At 39.5% G+C, this 27,062-nt stretch overlaps 1 protein-coding gene across 1 annotated transcript in view; it reads left to right on the top strand.

Annotated features, from left to right (window-relative positions):
- The window catches only part of MYO1E (myosin IE), a 76,702-nt gene that overhangs the window by 32,873 nt on the left and 16,767 nt on the right, over positions 1-27,062 (top strand). Inside the window, 16 exon segments of the mRNA XM_059482598.1 lie at positions 201-290; positions 1,171-1,265; positions 7,709-7,796; positions 8,290-8,379; positions 9,177-9,308; positions 10,524-10,658; positions 11,784-11,916; positions 15,258-15,454; positions 16,346-16,426; positions 16,809-16,895; positions 18,214-18,300; positions 19,372-19,539; positions 20,279-20,364; positions 20,948-21,029; positions 21,816-21,922; positions 25,682-25,780. Coding sequence (XP_059338581.1) covers positions 201-290; positions 1,171-1,265; positions 7,709-7,796; positions 8,290-8,379; positions 9,177-9,308; positions 10,524-10,658; positions 11,784-11,916; positions 15,258-15,454; positions 16,346-16,426; positions 16,809-16,895; positions 18,214-18,300; positions 19,372-19,539; positions 20,279-20,364; positions 20,948-21,029; positions 21,816-21,922; positions 25,682-25,780 — 1,757 coding nt within the window.

The following is a 27,062-nucleotide window of genomic DNA, read 5'->3' as shown; positions in this document are numbered from 1 at the left end:
GATAATACAAAAATATTCCAATTGAATGGTATGTTTATATTCTTGTAAGCCTGCTAATTCAATTTTTATTAACAATTGTTGTAAGCTGTGGTGGTTTTTACTATTATTTTAAGTATTATGTAATAGATGGAAAAGTTCTTTGTTAGTAGGAAGATGATACTTTGTGAAACTGCTGTTACCTTAACTTCTTTTGAATGCAGACATACATTGGCTCTGTACTAATCTCTGTGAATCCTTTCAAGCAAATGCCATATTTTGGGGAAAAGGAAATTGAAATGTACCAAGGAGCAGTAAGTAAAGCAGTCTAAAATATTGTGCAGCATTCAGGGGCTTGGAAATCATTATCCTGTACAGTTTAACTCTGGGAAGAGTTTGTTTCTGGGTTTGCTAGCATTGTGCTAGCCTGGGAGAACTTGGCAGATGGTCATTGCCATAGACTGAGTATTCAGATTGAACTTCCTGCCATGCAAGATCAGCATTTCAAGAAAATACTTGCATTGATTAGCTCTAATCCATTATTAAGTATCACTCCTTGACACGTCCCTGCTCCTGCAAAGGCAGTTTTTAAGCTGTCATATGCACAAAATGGCCATTAGTGGATTTGGAGACTGTGATTTCAGAACTCTAGCTGGACAAGAACAATAAAAAAAGTGAGGTGCCAAAATTAGATGCCACTTTTGAAAATCCAGCTTGAAGAGTGAGTTAGCACAGACACATTAGGGACTTAAATTCCAATTTCCTGTCTGAGTTGGGTGTGTCCACTCAGGACAGCTGTTGGGTTTGGGTGGCCCAAAATGAAAATGGGACCTGAGGCACCAGGCTCTGAGTGCTGCTGGGGAAAGCATTGTTAGCACATGACTGCTGGTGGGATAGGCTGAAATTGTGTGTGTCCTTTGGACAAGTAATACATTTCCAGCAGAAGCCACTTTTAGAACAGGGTATTTCTAGGAGAAAATTATAGATTGGAGAAACTTCACTGGCAAAGTCTAGAGACTTTAGTTTGTTTTTATTAAATGTACCAAAGAATTTTGGGAGAAAATTCACTATAAAGTGCTATTTGGAATTATTTTTCCAGAGAAATAACTCTTTCAGTTTAAATACAAACTTATTTTGGTCTTTCTGCATTTTTTTGTGCTGCCTTGACAAATTATTCTTTATTTCTCCTCCTAGGCACAGTATGAAAACCCACCACATATTTATGCTCTTGCGGACAGCATGTACAGAAACATGATTATTGACAGAGAAAATCAGTGTGTCATTATTAGGTAAGAAAAAGATGGGTAAAAAGGATTTAATCTTATTCTAGTGTTTTAACTTGATGAAGCAGAAAAGTTTATTATATCATGAAAAAGCTTCTGTCCACATCCACATTTTGGGATTTTCTGGGGTAGCCAGAATTTTCTGACCCTACTTTTTGTTTTCCAGTAAAATCCTGATGACAGCTCAACCACAAGAAATCTCTTAGTCACACAGCCAGCTTCTTGTCCAATGCCAGAATTACAACAGCTTGAATGACTGCATGAGGGGGCTGGATTAACAGCTGTACAACCAGACCCTGTTAAATCCAGCAATCCCACATGGACTGCATTTATCATGGTCTTTTGTTCCTTTTGGAATTCTACTTGCATTCGCTCAGAGACAAAAGGCGAGAGATACTGGGAAATTAATTTTGTATTCACTAATAATCTTTTTAATTATTAAGCGATGGAATTCACTGTAGAAGTCTTACTAAACTTTTTTTAATGACAGGCATTATTTAAGTGACAGTCAAAGTGAATTTTGGGACCAGAGTTCTGCTTTGTTCTCGTCTGTGGGTTTTATAGGTGGTGTATGATAAAAGAAAACGTGTGGGGAGCAAGAACTGCAGAATCCTGGAGCTGGGAGCCTCTGTCCCTCCTGACAGGGCTGCTGGGGTGCAGGGCAGAGCCCCTGGAGCTGGGAGCCTCTGTCCCTCCTGACAGGGCTGCTGGGGTGCAGGGCAGAGCCCCTGGAGCTGCCCTTTACCCGTCCCCAGAGCAGGGTGGGTGTCCCAGGGCTGTGCAGGCATTTTACACCTGGGAAGGCCAAGCAGTTTGCTGGGTCCAAGGAGGGCCTCCCTGCTCTTGGGCCCCTGGGATAAAGGAAACAAAAAGCCCAGAGCTCTCCTGCCTTCACTGGGATAGCTAAATTGTTCTCTGAGCTCAGTCTTTCTCTTTGGGGAACTGATACTTATTGCTGTGCTGAAGTTTATTAGACACATGCAGTCAAATTGAGACCTGTTAGGGATGGGTAAAATTGGGATTTTGCTTTTGGCTTAAAGTAACATCCCAGAGAGTGGGATGTTTCACATGAAGCTAAATTTATAGTGAAAATCCTTGAGCTGTTGTGGATTGTGAATAAAAACCCTATTTTTTGATCCTGTGCTACGCCCCACAATGCAATGCATGCAGAGTCACATTGAGAGAGTTCTGAGATGCAGATCTGAGATACAAACTTAGAGCTTTAATTTTACATGAGAGTTCTTGTACTTGAACACTGGGTGATGATGTACTTGAATGCTCTTAGGAATGTACATTTCGTACGTGCAGAGTGAAACTTCTCTGTGTGTGCACAGCCTATTCAAAGTCTGCAGGTGTTAATTGAAATCTAGTGCAAAACTGAAACAAGAAGGATCATGTTTGCAAGGGACATTTCAGAGACTTTTTTTCTGCATACACATTTATTTTTCCTTTGATGTTTTTATTACAAACACTGTAGAAACTGTGGACTAGACTTACAAGTAGCTTTCATTATGGTTTTTGATTTTTTAGGACACTTCAAAATTCTTTTCATAAATAATAAATCAAATAACTCAGCTGCTCATTAAATTCATATTGTTTGGTTGCTATTTTAATCTTTCGGACCACATTTGATTTAAACTGTTTGCACACTGCTTGTATTTTCTGATTTAATGTCATCACTATTTCTAACAGCCAGGGCTGGCTTTGGAAGGAAGTTTCTTGAAGTTTGAAGTTTGCTTGCTTTATGTTTTATTGTGGGGACCAGAAGGCACTGAAACTGCTGCAGAACAGCAGCTTCCAGGATGCTGCAGCTCTTGACTGGAATGAATGTTCTGCCTAACTTAGAGTCTGCTTCCACTCCACCAGTTTCACATAATAGCTGCCAGGGGTTTACCATTTCTGCCCCTAAACTGGTGATTCTCAAAAAACTGAGACACAGCTGTCTGTTGTCATTGCCACAGAAGCTGCTGAGCATAAGCAGTTGCTTTGTTCACTGAAACATGTTTTTTCTGTGAAAAATTGTCCTGTGGAAGATGAGTGATGATAATATGGTTATAGTGAGATGCTTCTTGCATCTCTGCTTCATAACTAGTCTGAATTTGGAGTGACTCCACTGAAAATCCCTGGTAGAACAGGGAACAGAACCAGGTAAAATTTAATCAGGTTTTTCCATGTCAAAATGGGAGATTTTCCTGCAAAGACAGAAGGTAAGAAATAAGGTGTAGACTGGCCCTGTTCACAGCCAGATCACAAAGGCAAAGTCTGGCTGCTGTTGCATATGGAGGCAGAAGGGTGGTGGGGAAGGGGCAGGTGCACACCTGCTGTGCCCTCCAACCGTGTGCTTTGGGCACCTGTGGCATCTGCCTGCAAACCTGGGAGGGGACATGCATCCCACAGACTAGACCTGTGTTTCCAGGCAGGTGAAGAGGGTCTCTAAAGTAGGCAGAGCCACTTTTACCTGGACATTAATTCCAAATGCATTTAGACACTGATAGCAAAACTCATCCTCTTCAAAAGTCAGTGAATGAACTGGAAAAGCAAATCTGAAAGAAAATGCAATTCTCTGAGATGCTGAATGGATTGCAAGCAAAAATAGCCTCTTTTCATATGATAATACTAATTTTAAAAGAAAAACTGTTACCAAACAACCTTTCCAAGGCCAGGGAAGGCTTTTTCATTAGCTGAGTAATTCCAGCATATTTGCATATGTGTTAAGAAAGTTACATGTGCTCATGTCTAATCCCAGCTGAGCTGCTTTGCATGGCTGCTGCAGAGTAAATAAACAATGAGATGATTCATGGCTGAGTCCAGGAGCAGGGTGTGCTGAGGTGGGAAGAGGGAGCAGTGGCCCCAGGTCTGTGTGCCTGGGCAGGAGTGCAGAGAAGTTCACTCACAGGGGTAACACAGCCACACTGGGCTTTTTTTCTCATTCAGTTTATGTTTTACTGAGGCATTATATTTAATTTAGACCTTTCTTGAACTAAGCTCATCGGTGGCAATTAAAGAGACTCTTGGCATTTCTGCCCTGTGTGGCCCTTCCAGACTGTCAGCAAAGAGTTGTCCAGTCAAGATTTTAATTATGGAGAATTGTCTCTTGTGCCTTTAATTCCTTTTGGGCTGTCACTTTAATTGAGAGAATGGAGGTTATGATTAGTATTTTTCTATCATATAGCAATAAATGCATTTCTTCGGGGTGTTAAGGTTTTACCTTTCTATAAAGCTGAGGTCTGTATTTTCACTTTGGTTCTGTGATCCCTGCCAGGAGATGTTGCCATTGTTTTAAAGCAATTTTTCTTGTTTGTAGTTTTAGTTTGCATTTGCTATTTGTGTGGCAACATTTGAGTCCAGGAAAGCAGTGTATAATGACTTCATATCTGAAAAGGCAATACACCTTATGTACTACAAATAGGAGTTAATGAAAAGATCATTTGCTACCTGAACTGCTTTCAGTGAACAGCTCATGTCTATCTTAAGTCTAATAAAGTTCAAAATTCAGTATGAGATTTCTAGTCAGCTTCTGTATCTCAGATTTCCAGAACACTCAAATGACTGATCATTCTGGAGAGAACCTGACTGGAAATATGGCTAAATTTTAATGAGGAAGTGGTAGAAACATAAGTCTAACACTGTAAGAAAGGTTAGGTTAAAGCTCTGATTGAGAAGGGAAAAATATTTCACTCAAATCATACTACTGAATTTTCTCTGACCATAATTACAGAAAGTAAATTTTCTGTATAAACAAACTAGAAAACTTACCCAAACACATCAGAGTATTTTACATATACAGTATTCTTTACTGGCAGATCCAGGAGTTCTTTATAAATGTTTGGTATTAAAATTTCTACATTGTCCTGGCGATGTAGATAAGCATCACTTGTATTGTTCTACAGCCATGGATACCATATTAAATGTCACTCAGAAAATTAATTTTAGAGAGAAGGATGATGCTGTGTATTGGATCTTGCTTCTCTGATTACTGATTGTTTCCTCTGGGAAGGAAGCAAGGAGCAAAAAACATTTCCTTCTCTGTTTGTAGTCTTATTCTGATTTCAGCTAAGTATTAATTGACTTTGTGGAAGAAAATGTCATTTTTCTGAAGTGGTAAATAATGCTAGAAGAAACTATATCTTTCAAAGCATTATAATTTTTGTTAGTGATTGAGATTATGTGCTAGTTTAATTTTTAGCAAGAAAGGTCTCTGAGAAAATTGTCACACGCACAGTCCACTTTAAGCCAATTTAAGAATTTTTTCAAGCTCTAAAAGTTTCCATACTTCCAACATACTTCAAACTACCAAGTTAGATGATTCTTACATCTTCTTAAAATAGTGTTAATTGCATCAGAGCAGTAAGATTTATATGAAGCAGCTGCATGAGAAGCATTTGGCAAGAATGGCACAATTTCCCTGTTCCATTTGAATACCTGAGCTTTAGTGGGGGCAGGATACCATCCCATCAGATAAAGCTACTTATGTTCATAAATAATGCATCTTCTTGTTTTATTCTAGTTTAATTGGAGCAATTTGCTGGTCTTTGATCAATAAAGACCTAAAACCGAAAAACAGTGTATGCATGCATAAATCTAAAGAAACTCTGGCAGGCAATCTTTTGGCCAAGTTAATTTACTAGAAAGGACCACTTTCCAGTACCACTAACAATAAAACAGAGCTTTGTTGCTCCAGGGCAGTTCTGTGGCTGACACTATGGAATAAGAAATACAAGCCACACTTCATTTGAGCAAGGAGGAGAAGGATAATGGATGCAGTGAAGAAAAGCTTATAGAAACGTGTTATATTTTTACTGTGTGATAAATAATACCTGATCAGATTTATTCAATGTTTGGCCTTGGATTCTCCGCTGTATTCATCTGAAAACTGCGATTTGTAAGCTTAGAGTATGATTCAGGTTCAGTTGGTTTGTCTGGTTTTACAACAGGAAGAACAAATTTACTGCCAGCAGATTTTGAAGAAATGTTATTTTAATTATTGAACTATTCATTATTTGAACTTTTAAAAGCAGTTTGCCATTCATCAAAGTCTGTCCCTGTGAATGTAGTAGATATGCATAATACAGGCTTTCTTGGTTAGGAAAAGGTGACTCAGAAGAATAATAATAATCGTGGTCTGTGCTCCACAGATGGATGCTCAGTAAGTACTTTTTCACCCTTTCAAGTTTTCAGTTTGATCTATAAAACTGTAGTCAAGAGAAGACAAAAGCATGAAAACATTTCTGGGAAAATAATTTAAAAGAGCCTTTCAGTATTTCTGTATTGTTTGGAAGCTTTAAAGATGTAAAATCACATTTGCAGCTTGGCGGTTTGGGGAGTTTTTCCAGAATGAAACCTTTAAAAATGTGTCTATTAGTCATGCTGATAAAGAGGTCTGAGTTGTTCTCAGTGAGTCCCTTTCCTGTACAGGACATGCTGATGTTTCTTTGGCAGATGCAGCTGAAGTTTGTGCAGGAAAAGATGTGCATTTGATCCATATCCAGGAACAAGTGGGCGCAGGATGGAAGAGTCAACAACATTCACTGAAATTATTCAGGAGTTTAAAGATAGCACAGCTTTTCACCAAAGAGAAAGCTATTTTAGCTCTTCTTGTAGTGTTGACCCAACATCTGTGTGTTGTCCTTTTTGCTTTGGTGTAGTTGTCCTGATCACAGGAAATGCATTAATGTCAGAGCTGACTTGCACCAAGGCCTACAAAGTCTGGAGGAATTTGGTTGAGATGAAGGGAAGAAGCTTTAAGGGATGAAGTGCAGGGAGTTTGGATTGCCTGCCATGCCAGTCTTCTTTCCCTCTTGAGAAACTTACTGATTGCAAGAAGGCAAAGCTGCTGCTGGTGTAAACACCATTCACCATTGAAGTGAAATGTTATAAAGGAAGGAAGGAAGGAATTGTGAGAGCTGGTATGGGATAGTAAGACTTCTTGTACCCTGTGTCAAGAGGCGTAGAAGCAGGAAGGCAGTTCTTCCGTCATTCAGGATGTGATTAATAATGCCTCATTATTTTGTTCAGGAACACCTAAAACAAAAAACTACTAAAATTAATTAGGTATCTGGCATGGCATGCACAGCTCAGATTTTCAAATTAGTTTTTGTGTCAAGACCTGAAATCCCCATAAATATAGATGGAATGGAGTCTTTAACTCTCTTTTGAGTATCTTGGTTTAAGTAGATGTTTCTCAGTGTGTGTGCTTTTCTGACCTTGGAGTCTCACTGAGGTTCTGGTGTCCGTGCAGGATGGTGTATTCAGAGTTCTGTACTCACAAACATATCCCAGTACCATGCTACCACACTGCATCACAGTCTGTACTACCAGGTTACTCAGTCTGAATGTGCTGTATTTAATTAAGGTACTTCACCTTGGTTGGACAAAATGAACTTCAAATTACCCCACTGTAGAGTTACTTAAAAACTAACATGTTCATTTTTGTATTTCTTTTTCTATAGTGGGGAAAGTGGTGCTGGAAAGACTGTAGCTGCCAAATATATAATGAGTTATATCTCCAAAATTTCAGGAGGCGGTCCTAAAGTACAGGTGAGTTGATACACAGTAATACTGAAGCATAAGTGATCAGTATCATGATCAGTGATCCCAGAACAGATTGCTGAAGCACTGGCAGATTCCTAAATTTCATGCTACTCTGACTTCATTGGTTGTGGTTCCAAACCCCCCCCCCCCAAAATTAAATGCTCGTGTGTAAGTGTGGTTTAAGATTAAGATGATGGGAAAAAACAGATCAGTTTATCAGCTGTGTTGTTTTGGCAGAACAATGCATGGAAGAACCAGGTTTTAGCCTCAGGCATTTTGTTTAATTCTGTAAGATTTTCCTCAAAAATAGGAACTAAAAGCTCTAGAAGAAAAACTGTTGGATTCTATTCCTTATGATCCAGAGAATTTTTTACAGATGCAGGATTTCTTGCCTTTTTAATATATAATTTATGGGTTTTTTTTTTTTTTAGAAAATCTGTAAGAACTTTAAAAATGTCTATTTCTGAATTTGCATTTCTTTCATTTCCTAAAATTTTAGCATGTTAAAGATATTATTCTACAATCCAACCCTTTACTGGAGGCCTTTGGGAACGCAAAAACTGTACGGAACAACAACTCCAGCAGATTTGTAAGTCCCTCTACCTTCGAGATGACTTTACTCTTGTTTGCTGTTACAGAGAGTGTTCAGGGGTATACTATCAATTTACTACAGGTGAGGTAAATCTGAATAAGATATAAAGATAGAAAAAGATATAAAGTGTGTTTTAAACCACGGTGGATATCAGAGGCTTCTGTATAGCTGTTTTTTCCCCTGCATTTCTTTCTCTCTATGTACTGGGTATAGTTTTTGAAGTACCAAGGCTGCAGCCTTTACTAATATTACACAGGCAGTAGGAAGGAATTACCTTCAGTCTGGCATTCCAGAAGGGTCAAGATAATCTCATGAAGTGACTGCTCACTAAATTGCACACCAGAGCTTCCATTTGAAAAAGTTACACATAGGCTTTAACAATGTGAGATGTGTTCAACATGAACACAACTAACTTGGCTAATAATGTCTCTCTGAAAGCAGGAGATTGTGGCCTTGCTTTGCTTCCAGGCAGAACAGTTTGCTGTTAGTTGTAAATCTGTTGAACTGACCTGCTGTTTAGGTGAGCCTCATGGTTTCCTTTATACTGAGCAAGAGTCTCAACAGTGAAGAGAATCCACTGATTTCCTCTCTATATTTGCATTAACATGGGATGTGTTAATGTTGACCTGTGTAAATGCAGAAAATATGGTGGTTCAAAAGTGTAAGCTTAGGTTGTACCTTGAGGTATCCATAAAGATGAAATACCCTTGTAACCTTGCTTGGAATACAGTACAAGTGCATAGTTTAGAATTTGCATTTACTAATCATTTAACAGCTTGAATTATTTATTGCAGGGGAAATACTTTGAAATACAGTTTAGCCCAGGTGGAGAACCAGATGGAGGGAAAATCTCCAACTTCCTACTGGAAAAATCTCGAGTTGTAATGAGGAATCCTGGAGAGAGAAGTTTTCACATTTTTTACCAGGTCAGAAGTGCCTAAGTCCTTTCTGAGTTATGTAAAGTATCTAGGACCCGTTTCTCCTTTTGATTGAATAGTTGTTCTCAAAGCAGTGAGATTTGAGTGCACACTGCAGAGGTAACCTGGTCTCTGCTGGGAAGCTCAGCAGCATGGTGAGACACCATCTGCCACAGACCTGCCTGGCTGCCTTTCAGAACAGAATATTGCAGTATTTCAAAGCCTTGCTTGGAAACTCATTGTGAGTTCCCATCTGGAAAAGTCTAAGAGAATATAATAGAAAGTGAGAACTTTTCAGCAGTTTTCTATTTAAACTGGCCTATATATAGAGAGAGAGAGGCCAGTTTATATATATCTCTATTGGCCTTTACTTCCTGTGACAGAGAAATCTGATTGTCAGTTTATTTTTCTGAGATATTTATGATAACATTTTGTTGAATTGTCCAAGTATCCCCAGTTTTTGTGTTTGAAAAGACTTTGCCAGCCTTCAGTGGTCTTTGATGTGCATGGTCCTCACCTGCTGGAGTGCTGCTGATTAAGCTCTACAAAACCAGGGCCAAGCCAGAGCTTTGTAAGTGAGCTTGTAAGTTGAAGTGCCATTGCCAGGAGGGAAAGCTGAATTGGTGCTGGAATTGCTCCAGGAGCTGTGTGTTCTCCTTTTCTGAGGTTTATGTACAATTTGTCCTGTCCTGCTGCTTTTCCTGTGGCCTGGAGAGGTTGTTTGACACAAGGGCTAAGAGACTGTGGGGTTTTGACAGCTCTGTTTTGATGTTTGTTCCTTCCATGTCTGTGCATGGCTGCAGAGCCTTTGCACAGGTCTGAGGAGAGCCACAGGTGATGCTTTCTGAACGTGCTGTCAGCTGTGCCTGCCTTGCAGCAGGTGTGGAAAACACATCCCTGCTAAGGATTTGGGCAACACATTCTGGGTGGAAAACCCATTTTGCCTGTTCTTAATGAGTTAATGATTATGGAAGGCATTCAAGGCAGTCACATTTTTAGCTATTTATTAGTTGTGAAGTTAGAACTAAACCATTTGTGGGAATGGAATTGAGAACCTGGTCTTTTGGGTTAAGCAATTACCAGAAGGTAGGAAGGGTACATGCCTGGCACAGCACCAGCCATATCTCTCCCAGTAATTCCAGGCTCAGTCCCTGTTTCTGACCTGCTCATTATCTGCTGGAGATTGTTGGGTGATCCCTAATTTGGGGGGTTTTTATTCTGCAGCTAATTGAAGGGGCCTCCTCAGAACAAAAAAGCAGCCTTGGCATTACCAGTATGGACTACTATTACTATCTGAGTCTCTCTGGCTCCTACAAAGTGGATGACATCAACGACAAATCAGATTTCCAAGAAACACTGGTGAGTTCTTTACTGTATGATTTGTGTAGTGGAGGATGTATGTTCATTTCACTGTTCATTTTTAGCAAAGATGTTGATCTACTAATGTGGGAATGAGAAATTAATGTAGATATAACTTATTCTAGTTGTATTTTGCCTTGAGGAGGAGGTATGCTAACCCTGAAAATAGGTTTTGTAGAAAGCTGTTGTGATTTTCAGTTTGTTCTTTTTCAGAAGGGTGCAAATCTAATAAAATTTAACTTGTACAGATAATCTGGAGTATGAAAAATGTGAAAATGCAAACACAACGAGGAACTTGAATTAGAAGAAAATTATGAAAGACTGCTCTGTTTTAGCTGAATTACCAGTGCTGGCTGACCTTCCATGCTTATTTAAAATAGTACAGCTGAAAAGCTGGAGAAAGGGAGTGTGAAAACACAGATCAGGGATCTTTATCCAGAGCTGCAGCCAGTTCATTGTGTGACCTGCCAACTGCTGGTGTCCTGTTTTAGGAATTTACTATTTAAAGTAGATGTATTAACACATCTATGTGTGTAGCACATTTAAAGGCCTAAAAAGTAATTGTTACTGTTGTATTGGAGCTTATTTGATATTTTAGAAGAACAGTTTGTTGAGAAGACATTCTGTAAGTTGTCATGTACTCAGAACTCCAAAACCCAGGGGTGATGGGGATTTTCTAGTAAGTGGCTGAAATTCACAGCCTGAGCCAGACACTGGGCTGTGTTTTAGAGTAATTCAGTACAGCTTCACAGTTCTTAGTCTTGGTGGGTGAACTGACTGTGTAGAAGGAATAAAATCATTGTCTCTTAGGTTCCTTGTTTTCCAGTTTGCAATGAAACGATTTATTTTTAGTGTGACACTTTAAAACAGGTGTTTATTTTTTCCAGAAATTATTTTGTTAATGCACGTTCTAAAAAGTGTAGATGCTTCTGTATTTAATTTTAAAAAATACAGAAATGCTGAAGTAGCATCTGGTACCCTTTGAAACTTCAGCTTTAATGAAATTTGATTGTGTTAGGAATCTGAACTGCTTTGAATAACTCTACTTTTTAACACCAACATTGTAAAAGGATTTCTAAGACAAGAATCTTCGACTGATACAAATTTGTTTGTTTTTCTTCCCAGCACGCAATGAGTGTGATTGGGATCTTTGCAGAGGAGCAGGCATTGGTACTGCAGATAGTGGCAGGAATTTTGCATTTGGGAAACATCAGCTTCAAAGAAGTTGGCAACTATGCAGGAGTGGAGAGCGAGGAGTGTAAGTACCTCTGGAAACTGTTACAGCAGCAGCAGTGGGCTGCAGCCCAGATGGCAGGAGGTGAACTGCAATTTAGAGCTGCTTATCCAAACAGAGCATAGATTCTTAGAATGTCAGGCTGCCAATTGAGAGTCTCTGCCAAAACCAGGTGCTGAGGCCCCTCTTTTGTCTTGTAAAAGGCCACTGACTTAAACAGAGTGTGATTTTGAATTTGGGAAATCCTGTTCCAGCCTTTGAGTGTGAAATAATAGACACTGGAAGAAGGGCTTGAACTCTGCTTCTTTCAGTGCATCAGCACACATTCATAAAGCCCTGTTTATTATGTGGTTTGTGTGGCTCCTGTGCTGTGGAAGCAGCTCCCAGCTGTGGGTGTCCCTGGGCCCAGGCATCCATACAGGTGTGTGCATGTGTCCTGTACACAGAGGTTCAGAAATGCAGGCTTTACATTCTGCAGTTGTGTTCCCTGTCTCAGATTCCTCAGCTGACACCTCATTGTTAGCTACAGCTACTGAGTAACTGTTTCTTTACAGTTCCCTTTCCCAGTGCCCTGTCCTTGTGCTCTGTCCTGTAGCAGCTGGGCTCACAGCAGCAAGGTGTTGGAATATTCATGGACTTGGAGTTCTAAATGTTTTTGTTGTGATTTACACCTTGCATCCAATGTGGATTTATGCTACTTGGATAGTTTAAGTACAGAGATAAGAACAACACACATAACAGTACCTTAGACATACCTGTGTGTTCTCTTAATTCTTGGTTCAGAATGGGTCTTATGCTCAGGAAAATAGCATTTGTTTACTTTTAGATACTTTATTCATAACTAACTTACCTTGTGCAGTCAGCTTCACACTCAACTGTATTAGCATTCTCCTGCTATTTGTTTTATGAAACTTGGAAATAAAAATTACTAATTTTTAACCTTCCTAGTCTCTCAAATTAAGAAGTTAAGTGAACCAAAGAAAAACATTTTGTGGCATTGTATTTATATGCCTTTTGGTTCCAAATGTGCTACTGTGCTTCAATTTAAATCACAGTGTTAAATCTTTCAATCTGATCAAGATATTTAAAAGCCATACAAGATGGATACAGAGTGAGTTGCATCAAAATAACAAATGGCAAAGACATTAATTGAAAATAAGTCATTAGAAGTGAATGTATTTCTGTGATGAGCCATGTCCACCACGTTTCTCCTGCTCCCTGGGAAACAAATACATAAATTGTGTATGAATAATACATGGGAAGAAATTAGAAAGTAGAGTGAATATCAGACTTACACATAAGTGTACTGATTTTAGAGAAGCCAGGGAAGAAATAGCCACATCCAGCACATCATTTCTGCATTATGAAGATGAAAGTGGGTCTCATTCCTCTTCTCTATTAGTCCTCCCCCAAGTTTACTGTTTGTCCTAGCCAACTAAATAGTAAAGCATTCATAGCCTGCATAACCATGAAAGATAAAGCACAGGAAACCACCAGTCAGTCCTGCTTTGTGTAAGCCTGAAATAATAAAAAGTTTAAGAATTTGGTCACTAGCATTCTTGTTGTTATACAGCCAATTGCAGAAAAACATGCAAAGCCATTCTTTGGGACACCAAAAGCTCTACTCTGAGTCAGAATCAAATCTGTACAGACCATTCTTGACAGCCCTTTAGACAAATGCATCTTTAAAGCTGCCAGTGATTGCAGTCTGCTCTAGTTTTTGATTATATTAAGAGATGAAAAAAGTTCTTATTTGGTGGAAATCTTCCATGCTACAAATCATGGCAAATAATAGTACTTCTCTCTTGGAAGGAGAAAAGAATTTGAACTCTCCCTCTTTACACTTGCATTGTATTGAAAGGGTTATTTTTCACTTCCTGGAAGCCCAGGAGGTGAGCCCAGTCTTTTCAGCTTTCCTTCACAGAGTGCATTTAAAGCTATTCCACTGAATGCTACTGATGACTCTTTGAGGATCATTTTTTCAATTACATGCATATCCTGCTTTATAATAATTTCCAGACTGTAACTTTATGGTCCATAACTAGGGAAAACAATCAGGCATGTTAGGAATGTGAAGTTGTATCAAGTGCTGGCCAGCTCCTCTTCCCTTACAGTAAATCATTAGCACTGGGAAGGGAGAGTTTCTGGGCTCTGCAGGGTGCTCCTTGCCATTAGACTGTCTTTATAAATTCTTACCACTAGTATTGGTTCAGCATTTTTCCTGGCATCTTAACAGTGTATGTGAGCATATCTGGTGGTCTGTAATTCCTGCATTCTTTCCCAAGGTAAAGCAAACAATGATTGATCTTTTCATGTGCTCTTCATCCTGAGTTCTCTGAATTACCAGACACGTTGCCAGTGACTGGACTTTGTGTGGTTCCTGGTACCCCAGAGTAAATTTCATCAGTTTGCTGATGGTAATAAATCATATTTTAGAAAGTTGGTGATTATTTCCAATTTTAAAAATACTTTTGGAATAATGTACTAAAGAGCTTAGTGAAGTCATGCAGTGACATTACAGATGCATAAAGTGCAAGTGGTTGCCACCTTAGTGATTATTTTGCATCCTCCTCACACCAGTAAAGTAGATGTGAAACCAATGGAACACTGTTAGGAGGATCATGGGGTTTAGTGGAGGTGCAGTGCCAACTCCAAGAGTTTTCCTCAGGAGCTGTTTCCATTTGCTTTCAAGGCACTTCTGGTTTTCCACTCCCTAAGGTGTGTGACACCTGCAGTAACATCTGCACCATGTGCTGAGTGAGAGAATACCAGACCCTGGGCTGCTTTTGGCACAGATGTATTTTTGTGCTTAATTTTAAACAACTGGAAATAGAATTGGCAAAATACTTACAGAATAAGGAATTAAAAAATAAAAGGCAAGGTAATTGAAAACTTTTTGCAATGTCCTAACTTATAAAAAGAAGGAGAAAGGATATTAGGAAACAGCCTATTTTTTATTACATTTTAAATATTTCATGTTTTTACAAAGAATTTTCAATGGTGTCAATTTTATTTCATGTGTGAGCTCTACATTTATTTCCATCTCCTCCAAGAGTGATTTGTTTGAACCACACAGTTCAAAACCATGTCCTGTGGCAGCTTACATGTTTGAAGTACTGAATGTACAGAAATAGCTGACTATTTTACTTCAAGGTCGTTTATCTTAATTGAAATCCATGTAAGTAAAGAGTTGAAAATGTCCTTGAGGAGCATAGAGAAATTTTGAAGGCTTAAATTGCTCCTCTTTTCCTTTTTAAGCTGCACACTCCATGAGTTTTACTGTTATTTAAGATAAAGGTAATTTTTTTCTTTGTTCTGTGTTTAGTCTGTAAGTCATAATCCAGCAAGCCTGATCTTTCTTGCAGTTTTAGCTTTCCCTGCTTTTCTCCTGGGAATTAACCAGGACCGCCTGAAGGAAAAACTTACCAGCAGACAGATGGACAGCAAGTGGGGAGGCAAATCTGAGTCCATTAATGTCACACTGAATGTGGAACAAGCCTGCTACACCAGGGATGCCCTGGCCAAGGCCCTTCATTCCCGTGTGTTTGATTACTTGGTGGATGTAAGTTGGATTTGCTTGATTCTGCTGAAGTATCCAAACAAGTTCAAGGGCACCAGGAATGTTCCTTGCAGGCCTTTTCTTGCCTGCATTGCCCTGCCCAAGCCTGCCCAGTGCAGTGGGAATGTGGCCATGGATACCAAACACAGGGCACTGCCTCTGACATGAGCTGTGCTTGCAGGCTCCTGCTGTGACTGTCCCGTGTGGGATCCTGATCTCCCTCCTGTCAGAATCCCTATTTCTGCCTGGGATTCCTCCTTCTCAGCAGGGCAGAATTGGCTGCTTGTGCTCCCCTGCTCTCTGCTCCCACTTCCCTGCAAAGAGCCCCTTCAGCAGCAGGATTTGGCAGTGGAGCCAGGGGCCAAATTCCATTCTCCATGCTAAAATGTTCTCTTGTTCAGAGTCAGTCCCTGGGCTGGCTGGAGGCTGGGAGCCCTGGATGCTCCTGGTGCAGCAGGGATCTGCTCCCTGGGGATCTGCAGTGACCCAGAGCTCCCTCCCTGTCACCCATCCCTCTGTGCCTGTACACTGACCTACACAGTGAGGGGAGGAGATTCAGTGTACCCTCAGCAGAATTCATCAAAGAGCAGACTTCAAGCTGTTCTTTTTCTGTTGGCTCCTTTTTTTTAACTGAGCTAATTACAGTGAAAAGGAAAGATTTTTGTAGATAGTAGATCCAAAGGCTCACTGACCTGGAAAGCAGGATAACATACTGTTCATTTCCTAACTGTTTGTAACACTTTATTAAAAAGTGAAAGCAAAATAACATTTTCTGTATATTTGTATTCAATTCAAATATATTATTTTAAAAGAATTTCAAGTATTTAAGAATATCGATGTATTTTTAATTGTATAAACTACACTTTGTTTTATGTTTTGTTTCTGTTTTGTTAGTCTATTAATAAGGCTATGGAGAAGGACCATGAAGAATATAACATCGGTGTCCTTGATATTTATGGCTTTGAAATATTTCAGGTATGACAATGGAATACTTGAGGTTTGAGCAGGTCTGACCTAGGAGAGCCTTTTTGTAATTTAGAGGGGAAAAAATTTAAACCAGAAAAAAAATCACAAATCCTACGGCCAGAATGAAAGCAAAAAATCCCAACCCATCTTTCTGGACATTGTGATCTCACTGGTAATGTCTCACTTAATAAACATGAGGTATTGAAGAAACTTCAAAGAAATGAAGTCATTGATCTTAAAAGGAAGATCTGAAATTCCTCAAAATGTCTATAAAGTCAGCAACCCATCTGTCACTGACAGTGTTGCTTTGAAGCTTATTGCCAGAGAGAGAACTAAAAATCATTGTATATAAGGCAGGAGACTAATTTTTACATTGCTTCCTTTTCTACAGAAAAATGGTTTTGAACAGTTCTGCATCAACTTTGTAAATGAAAAACTGCAGCAGATTTTTATTGAACTGACACTGAAAGCAGAGCAGGTAACCAGATTTTAAAAATTATTTTGGAATTCACAAATGAGCTATTTCTTTTTCAGCTGGTGGCAAAATCAAGGTGTCATCATCTGCAACAGTAGATCTACCTTGTAAGCAATACAAAGGGAAAGAAAACAACCTTTGTTGTTGGCTGACCCTAAAACTGTAAAGCACATCAGCTGCAGGCATTTGTTCAGTGCTGGGGTGGTGCAAAGCCAGTCCACCCCACAGTGCTGCTGCAGTCTCATGACTGTGCCCAGGCTGCTGCAGTCTGACTCATGGGCAGGGATGGAAAGCTGCAGCCTGGCTCCATCCCTGGGCTTCCCTGGAGCATGACACACTTTTCACTGGGGATACTTCCCTTCATTTCCTCCACAGCTTTTCTGTTTTTTAAATATATACATTTATAGATTTCATATATATTTTATATGTTTATATTTATGTGTATATATTTATATATGTATATGTGTGTATATGTAAGAATGAAATAGATCAGAGAAATACAAAGATACTTGTAAAAGTATTTGCAGTTCTCTGCTCACAGTCTTACTGCCAAATCTCACTTTTTTGTTTCTGCATGGGAGAGCAGACAGGATGCAGCTGAGACAGGAGCCCTGTGTGCAGTGTGAGCTCAGGGCTGGCACCTGCTTTGGGACAGAGTTTTCAGGAATGCCCAGACACAATTGCCTTTGTGGGGGAGTAACCAGTCATGGCACTGGGTGCACAAGTGACCTGCAGAATATCTACTGAGCCCCTGTATGTGCAGCTGACTTGACTGGGTCAATTTAATTGAATTTTAATATTGATTTTCCGCAGTCTTTCTTTAGGTGTCTTTTTAGATACAGCAGTTGCATACAGAAATAAAAAGCTACATCTTCATTTCATGTACGTTTCTAAATGTGTTGTCTGGGGGATCTGATCCTCCATGTGCCTGTCACAATCTGAATTTTTAAAATAGATCAGGATGTGGATACTTAGGTACACTGTCAAGATACTGTAAAAGTCATTTTGTTACTATTTGTAAAGTGCTTTGACAATAAATGCAGTTGAAATCTTCCTGCTGTTGTCAGTAACCATGGAAGGGCTGTGAATGACAAAGGAATGTGTGGGGAGAAGAGAGTAGGATTCCAATTCATCTTTTAGGCAGCAGAGAGCTGGATTTAACTATCAGTAGGGTCATTTCTCCCACCTCCACCCAGTCATACATTTGGCAAGTCTTCCTGAACATGAGTAGTGCAGAGTTTGTGTCTGTGGAGTGTGTTGTAAATCTAGTGCTACATCTACAGTGCAAAAGAATGTTTGCATCTGTTTTTTTACTTAACAGGAGGAATATGTACAAGAAGGAATTAGATGGACACCAATAGAATATTTCAACAACAAAATAGTGTGTGACCTTATAGAGAACAAAGTGGTAAGTGTTTAGAACAAACAGGTGGAGAAAACAACAAGATTTTTTTTTCCTAAATATTTGGGCAGCTGCTTTTTCTGTAAAGAAGGTTCATAGGAAAATGCAAATACTGTTGTTCAGTTACTGAGTCATAGTAAGTCTATATATAAAATCTTACATAAGATGTCTTATAGGAGCCCTAAGATATGTCATGTAAGATATACCATCCAAAAAGAGAGCTATACCATAGCATGATTGACATGTGACTAAAAAGACAAAATAATGGGAAAAAATTGTGTCCACCACAATATATCATGACCTTACTGACATACTGTACATCAGCTAATGCTCTTTGTGTCCATGGGAGATGGAATTCAGTCTGGGGAAGCTACAGCATCACCTTCTCTTCCAGGTGATGTTGCAAATCAAGCAGAAACAAGTGAAGAGACAGTATTGTAGATAAAGGAAATTCTGTGGTTTTGCTCCACAGGCTGTTCTGTAGTCTCAAGTCTTTATGTTCTGTTTTGGGATGGCAACAAATGTTGAGTTGTGCTTTAGGCCAGAAGTAGGATGTTTCTCAGATAGTTCGTTATCCTCATGGAGGCCAGAACAGTTTTGAAAGACTGGAGTGGCTTATGCTTACATACACATCAGATTTTGCCCATTTTCTGTCTGTATAAGGATGATTAGCAAGAGAATAAAATTTCCCTCCCAGTCTCAGATATTTAGCTCCAAGTTTGTCAAACTACAGCATGTCCATTTAAATGCTTTCCTCAGGCATGAGTTTACTTTTTGGTGGAGTGAGGAAAGAAACTAAACAGATGTTGAGTGTTTTGATGTTTTTGTTAATGTTTTTTCAACAGTAATCACTGTTTCCTCCATTATTTCCTACTGTCATCCCATGAAGTGTCATCTCTCCTTAAACTATTTGCATATTGGTGTAAAAGTTAATCTCAGTTGATTGGAGGGAAATCCTTCCTGACTCTGCTCTAGTGTTTTTGTAGCAAAGACAATTTTCTGTTTGGGGGAAACAACTGGCATCATAATTTTTTTCCCCCTCCCTTGAGCTGCTGTTGTTGTTCCCCACCACATTAGAACCCCCCAGGGATTATGAGCATTTTGGATGATGTGTGTGCCACCATGCACGCCGTGGGAGAAGGGGCTGACCAGACTCTGCTGCAGAAACTGCAGATGCAGATTGGCACTCATGAACATTTCAACAGCTGGAACCAGGGCTTCATCATCCATCATTATGCTGGAAAGGTAACCTGAAAATCCTCACTGAACTCTGTGTGTTTATAGGAAGGAGAAAAGTAATGAGAGGAAGGGGGGAGCCCTGCAGGGGGCTGGCTTGGTTTTACACAGCCAGATTGTCCCAGGAGACAGTGTCCCTTCACAGAGCAGGCAGCTTAGGGCAGAAATGCCTTCACAAATGGCCCTTGCTGGAGAGGGGAGTCTGAGCCTTGCTGCTCTCACAACCAGAACTTAAATGTAATAAATGAGTGCCTCGTACTTTCATTATTGTAATCTCATTTGGTTATTACAGTAGCAGTAAATCTAAAGAATTCAGATATAAAAGTGATGTTTAGGTGATGATATGCCAGTAAAACTGGGAATATAATGTGCAGTTCTATCTTCTTTGGATTTATTTCTCAGAGTATTCATTGTTTTCTGCAGTTAATAACAATGAATCCTTACTACACAAAAACTTTCTTAGTAAAATTCAGTATTAAATTCACTTGTCATGTTCCATTCACTAGTTCCATTAGTATTTTTAAATTTGACTTTAAATGGAATTTATATTTAAGGATGAAGCTCCTTTGTTTGTCATGAAAAAGTTTAATAATACATGCTAGAATTGAGTGCTCATTGTGGTATCTTAAGTTTTACCAGACTGACCAAAAGGTACAGAACAGCAACTGATGAGGACAGGATTTAAATTTTCTTTAATTATATTGGGTTCTCAACTTACCACAAACAATCAATTTCCACCTTGGCCCAGGTATCTTATGATATGGATGGATTCTGCGAGAGAAATCGGGATGTTCTTTTCACGGACTTGATTGAACTCATGCAGAGCAGTGATTTGTACGTAAGCAAACCTTGCTTGGAGCAGGAATGCTGTGGTGGTTTGGAGGGCACAGAGGGCCACACTTCTCTGCTTTGCACCTGCTGACTCCTGTGTGTAACAGTGCCCATGCCCAGTGCTGCAGGACAGCAGCAGCACTGCATTACCCTGACCTTCATTCTGCAGTTTGGACCAAGGGAGGCACTGTCAGAACCAAATGCTGTAATGGCAGCTTTGTTTTGGCCTCAAGCAAAGCCATCAGTGCTCTGGCTCCTCTCAGAACAGGCACTGTTTTGACAAAGTAACTTTCTTGGTGATGTATTTTAATTAATTGCTGCTTATTTTTTAAGAAGTGTGCATTTCTTCAAGTCTTCTAGGTATCTGGTGTCATGGCTTTCAATGCTCACCAAAATAGCAAAGGGTCTCTGTGAGGAATGGGGCTCATGGAAAGTACTAACCTTAAAATAGATTTGATATAACTCAAGAGTAATAGAAATAGCTATTTATATTCTGCTCAACTATCAACTTTTACAGCATATTCCTTGACATGCCTGCATTGAATCGTCTTTCTATGCCAACCCTGTTTTATAAATTCTTTCCTAGGCCTTTTATAAAGGCTCTGTTTCCTGAAAACCTTCAAGTGGACAAGAAGGGCCGTCCTACCACTGCAGGCAGCAAAATCAAAGTATGTCTCCTGTTGCAATGTTGGTGTGGGTATATGTGGTTGTGTGTTTGTGTATGAATAGCTAAATTAATTTTTAAAAGTATTTTCTTTTTTTACTGTCCTGATATTTTTAAAGATAGATATTAGGAGTATCTTCATGGCAAAGTGATGCATTGTTTCAGCATTGTTAGAATTGTTCTGCCCAGCATCAGTGTTCATTAGATGTTGTATTCAGGTGCATCCTATAGCAGTGAATTTTCAAAAGGAGCAGTGGATGGTTCTTGCATGTGCATGATGAATGAGCCACCTCACTCAGCTTCTGATGTCCTGCACTAACTGCACATAACTGGTGTCTGCAGTGCAGAAATGCCTGACCCAGCACCCACCCAGTCAGCAGCAGTCTCTGCTGACCACAGAGTGCCTGGCCTAAGGCAGCAAGTGCTGCAAGGCCAGCCTCTGTTTGGAGACTGATTGTAGGATACACACTTAGATTACACATGACTTGCAAATCAATATTTTACCAGCCTCTCTTCTCACATTTCACCCTGACAGGTTCACTTGATGCATTTGCTACATATTTTTATATAGAAGTTCTAATGTATGACATATCTGGAGATAATGATCCCTCCTATTTACTGATAAGTTTATTATCAGGTGCAGATTATCCCAAGACACTTTGGTTGTTGGAGAAGGACCAAAGGCACCTGTGTCTAGCCAGTGGAGTCATCAGCAGATGGTTGATAATTGTAAGATTCCCTCAGGATTTACCCTTTCAGCTGAGATCCTGTTGCTTTCCTGTGTTTACAGAAACAAGCCAATGACCTTGTTGGCACCCTGATGAAGTGCACACCCCACTACATCCGCTGCATCAAACCCAATGAGACAAAGAAGTCTCGGGACTGGGAGGAGAGCAGGTATGGAGCACAGAGTGTGTGAGGAGAGGCAGTGCTCATGGTCGAAAGAGGCCACAAAAATTCATCATTTGTAATTGTACAGCCTACAGACAGAACTGCATACTCTAAACCATCAGAAATGAAATCTGGCATGACCTCTTCTAAACTTTGAAGATAAGTGCTGGTCACTTGGTCTAAATTAGCACTTGGTGTGTGCAGCTCTTGGCTTTTCTCCTGCCAGTTACGAATAACCAGCATTTGCATGAGTAACACAACCAGTATATTAAAGACTCAGTTTTCCATGTAAAGTGTACACACCAAATGTATTATGATCACTTCTAACTTTAGCTTTATGCTTTGAAAATAGCTTCTATTAAGAAGCTGGAAAGCCAGAAGGAAATCTGTATCTGCTTTTATGTATCAAACTTGCCCAAAAGTGTCTATAACCAGCAGTGGAGAAGAATGTTTTACTTACATTTAATTAGCCAGCTCTTAAAAAATAATAGACTGGAATGTCATATCAGGTGATTATGTAGACATTCAATAGCGGTCTAAATGATCTGTTTGGTTTATCACATCTGTTTTAAGGCATCTTTAACTACATGGTGCTTGTAGCACCTTCCTCTGGAAAAGATGCTGCTCTTTTTGCACTGGAGTAGGTGCTCAGTGGGATGTGTAAGCTGTGTGGGGCTTTAGTGTAGGTTGCGGTAGCATTCGTTATTATGTACCAAGTACTTCTGAAAATGGTAAAATTGCTGATAAAGCAAGTGGTTATTTTTATAATGGTGAAACAGCTTGCAAAGTCTGATGAAAAGCATTCTTGGACAACCCCAGCAGAATTCCCTTCCTGCCTTTCCAGCAGACCAGCACAGTCACATGCAGGTGGAGAGCACTTACAGAAGCTCTTGGGACTGCACTCCAAAGTCTCACTGAGGGCTTGGCAGTAAATGTAGACCCTCTTTAGCTTTCCCACCCTGAAAATCCTGCTGTGCAGCACTTCATTTTCTGCTCTCACTGGGGACCAAAGGAGGAGACTAAGTTATCCTGGGAAAAGTATTTATAAAACTTATAGTTAAAAATTGAGGGGCTTTTAAAATCAATCATTTGCATATTGGGAAACAGGCCTGTTATTGTGGAAGGTGTTGCTAGGAAACCAGTGAAACAAATACAGTCCTAGTCCTGAGAAAAGGAAACCCCTTCAGGAGCAAAAATGGGCAAGATTTCTTCTTGATTTCCTATAGTGAGGATGGTGTGTTACCAGTAGCTGCTGCATTTGCCAAGTGAAATGCAAAGTATTGTATACTGTCAAGCTCAGACAGAAATGGAAGTGCTGCTTACAGTGATAATCCTTCATCCCTGTTTAAAAATCCCAACATTCTTCATTTTCAATCTGTTATTGCCCACCTATTGTACTAGGACTTCACTGGGGCGCTTAGTGACAGGTCTGGGGAAGAGAAGTTTATATGCATGTGACGATTCAAAGCTAAACCTAATATTGTTGTTTCTCAAATTTACTGTGAAAAAGATTTGCAAGAAATAAAAAGCACAGAGTTTATGTAATATCTTGCTGATTGGTGGATTTAAATTTTTTGTTTTATTTTCTTGTGTGGTCACATAATGCTGCATCATACACAGGCTGCCTTAGTCAGTGCAATGGGAGTAGCAATTTGCTTATAAGTAGCAGGTTTACTAGACCGTGAAACTGTAACTGAAAAAGGAAAAACCTTTTCACAAAGCTGCTCTTACTGCATGCTCACAGAAGCCATGGAACTCCACCTTTCTGCTGCTGTTGAATAACTCCAGAATATTTAGCACTGAAACATAGGCCTTGTGTAATATCTAAAGCTTGTATAATACCTTAGTTAGTCCAGAAATTGGGGTGTTCTTGAAATGTGTTTTTGTTCAGGTCCTGGCACAGCCACATGGACTTGTATTCAAAACTGCTGCATTAGCTGAATTCCCAGACCCTGACCTGCTTGAGGTTGCTGCCTGAAGGGAGATTTTCAGTGTGTCTTTTCTCAGAAAGGAAAGGAAAAAACCAGAAAAATGTCTCAAATTCTCTGGTGCTGGACACTGATACTGGCAAGACAGTAAGAAAATGGGAGTAGTACTGTGGCTCCAGTGCATTATTCCAGATGTGAACAGGAGGGAAAGCTATAAACAGGAAAATGTATTTTTGTCCACCAACTTTGTACTGTACCAGAATTCTTGGAGTGGGTGCAAAATATACTTGATTCCTTGAACACAGCAAGATTAAAATGTGTAGTAGTCTTTATTTTAAGCTAAAAGAGCAATATCACTCATCATTTAGTAAAATACCTCTCAAAAGTGATCTTCAAAAGGAAGAAATAACTAAAGAAATTTTGTCATTTGTAGCAAGGGATTTCAGAAGATTTTCCCCTTCCTACTATGAGTCATTTGAAAAAAAATGGGCAGTACATTTTATATTCAAATTTAACTTTGCAAAATAGCTAGAGAAATAACATTGAATTAACTGAGAGTTTCAGGATTTGAAAAACCTTCTGTAAAATCAGAGAAATAGTAAGCAAAACAAAAAAATGGCTTATTACAGACTCACTTTTAAAAAATTATATGTAAACAGATGGTCTTTTATGTACTGTTTGTTAAATGTGCAGGACTAAAACCTTAAAAACTTATAGTTAAGACTGAAAGCTAAAGCTTTTATACTTTGCTCTGTAGAAGAACAGCAACAGAATGAAAAACTGACCTTGCTTCTTGCAGCCTATGACTTAGATGAGAAAATTAAGAAAATGCAAAGGAAATCAGCAACTGGAATTCTTCAAATCAAATTACCAAACATTAAGCAGTAGACTATGTAAGGATATGTGGACTAGCAGGATATGTAAGAAGAAACATAAAATCATAAATGTGTCACAGGTCTAGAAGGAGGAAAAAGCGCAAAATCTTTTTTGTTTTGCTGTTTTTCTGCTTTGCATTTCATGGGCACATCCTTGTTCCCTGATTAGAACCTGGCTGGAAGTGCTTGGTGAGAGGCAGCTCTGCTGGTGTTGGGATAATGATGCTTCAGTTCCCATGTGCAGCAGAGTTTCTCCACAGCCATTAACGCTTTCTGTGGGACTGGTACCAGCTCAGCTTTTGTTTGTAATTTAAAATGTGCCATGGATGAGTCATCCATTACTGGCTGTAGCCAGTTTTGTGCCTATGCTGAATCCTTCCTTTGCAGCATGGTAAAATGAGGAGGTATTCTGGCTTTTCATCAGTATACTGACCTGGCTTTCTTCTTTCTCATTCTTTGTGTAGTGACGGTTTGGCATCAGGGGCTTTTTCCAGCCATCACAGTTGGTCTTTTCTCCATAACAACGAGGAAAAAAATGTTACTGTGTTGCTGTTTGAGCTATGTAAAGCATAGGAAAAACCTTCAGAAGAGAACACAAAACAATTTCCCAATCCCTTGGATACCAGTTGTGTAGTTGTATCAGCAATAGTTACTTGGCTTTTTATGGATTTTTATTATTACCTAAGAAATTTATACACAAATTATTTTGGAGATGGGAAGTTAAACTAGGAACAAATGATAAAGCTAATTTGCTACATATATTTCAGTGCTGTGATCTACCTGCATGGAATATCTTTCGTACTATGCAGTGTGCAGGGTAACGTGCAAAATGAGATTCATTTACCTGTGCATGAATTTTAGCAATCAACAGTTAAATATGATTCAGATGTTTAAGAATGCCTCAATCCACAAGTATGCTGAAATCAAATGGATTTTAAGCCTTGCATTGTTTTTGTCCCCAGGGTAAAACATCAAGTGGAATACTTGGGTCTGAAAGAAAATATTCGAGTCAGAAGAGCTGGCTACGCCTACAGACGGGTTTTCAAGAAGTTTCTGCAGAGGTAGGTAGCACTGTTTAGAAGAATTGCCTAAACAACAGCAGGGTTGTTTACATGATGAGGAGACAACCAAAAGGTTGCCAGTTTTGAAACCTTCCCATTTCTCCACATGTGCCTTGCTCAGTGATCTCCGTTACACAGAGATTTCAAAGTGCTTCAAAGCCTGGCTTTGTGTTACTGAAAGTACTTCATCTTTTCTGTGAACTTGCCTAAGCCTCAGTATTTGTAGTGCTATGAGAGGGTTCCTCAGAGTTACCAAGTTCAAGGAACTGATGCAGTCCCTGAAATCTGAGTGTCCAACTGCAGGCCCTTGTCTAAAATGTTACTGCTCCACTCTCCCCATGACAGATAGAAGGCAGGTAAAGAAATCCACACGTGCCATTCACCATTGCAGTGTAAAGAGTAACCTCAGCTCACAGAACTTGTTATCCTTCCACTGGTGTTCTGACAGCTGGGAATGGCACAGCTCAGACCTCTGCAGCTGCTCTCAGAATGAATGAAAGCAAGTCAGAGCTCTTGAAGATCAGTCCTGTTCTCGGTGTCTTAGCACCAGCTGTTACCATGATTAACTACCTCCACTAGCCAATGAAATCCTCTTAAATAGGAGCAGTTTCAAGGTTTATACAACATTCAGCTTCTGTTCTTCAGAAACTGGACACATGCAGCTAATAAATGCCCAAACAGGCTTTATGTGATAAATCAGCTTTTGCTGGAAGTTGTTGCATTGAATTTGAGGGTGTTAAAAACCCAATCAGTTTTTGCAAGGAATGGAGTATAGTTAATCAAACAGCACAGGACAAAGCCATTAGTAATCCCTCATGATAGTACCAAGAATATTCTAATAATGCAGTAACAGCCAGACCTAAAATCTCTGAAAGTATGGACTTCATTTTCACTGAACAAGTATAAATTCCTTTTTCTTTATGACTTTCAAGCCTAGATGTATAAACATGAACATGCTACAGGCTATGTTACTGAACACAGACTGTTGCTGAGACAAATAACAGATTTATACTGTGTGTTAAATCTAGCCTGAACACAGACTGTGAGGGCTGGGAGTTGTGCACAGAGGAAAGCTACATGGTACTTCTGGATCCACAGGCAACTGAAACTCCTCTTATGGAATTCATCCTTTTGTTTCAGATTAATTAACTTTGTTAAATTTAACATTTTGTTATGAGTAAAACTCTTCCTGCACCCTTTCCATTCACAGTTCCTAGCATCCAGAACAAGCTCTGTTCTGACCCCCAGAGTCAGTGTGAGTAAAATGGGGCTGAGGCATGGG

Source organism: Ammospiza nelsoni, chromosome 14 (genome assembly GCF_027579445.1).
Source record: "Ammospiza nelsoni isolate bAmmNel1 chromosome 14, bAmmNel1.pri, whole genome shotgun sequence".
Taxonomy (NCBI): domain Eukaryota; kingdom Metazoa; phylum Chordata; class Aves; order Passeriformes; family Passerellidae; genus Ammospiza; species Ammospiza nelsoni.
The sequence above is the reverse complement of the archived record's forward strand: the minus strand, read 5'-3'. Positions and strand labels throughout refer to the sequence as shown.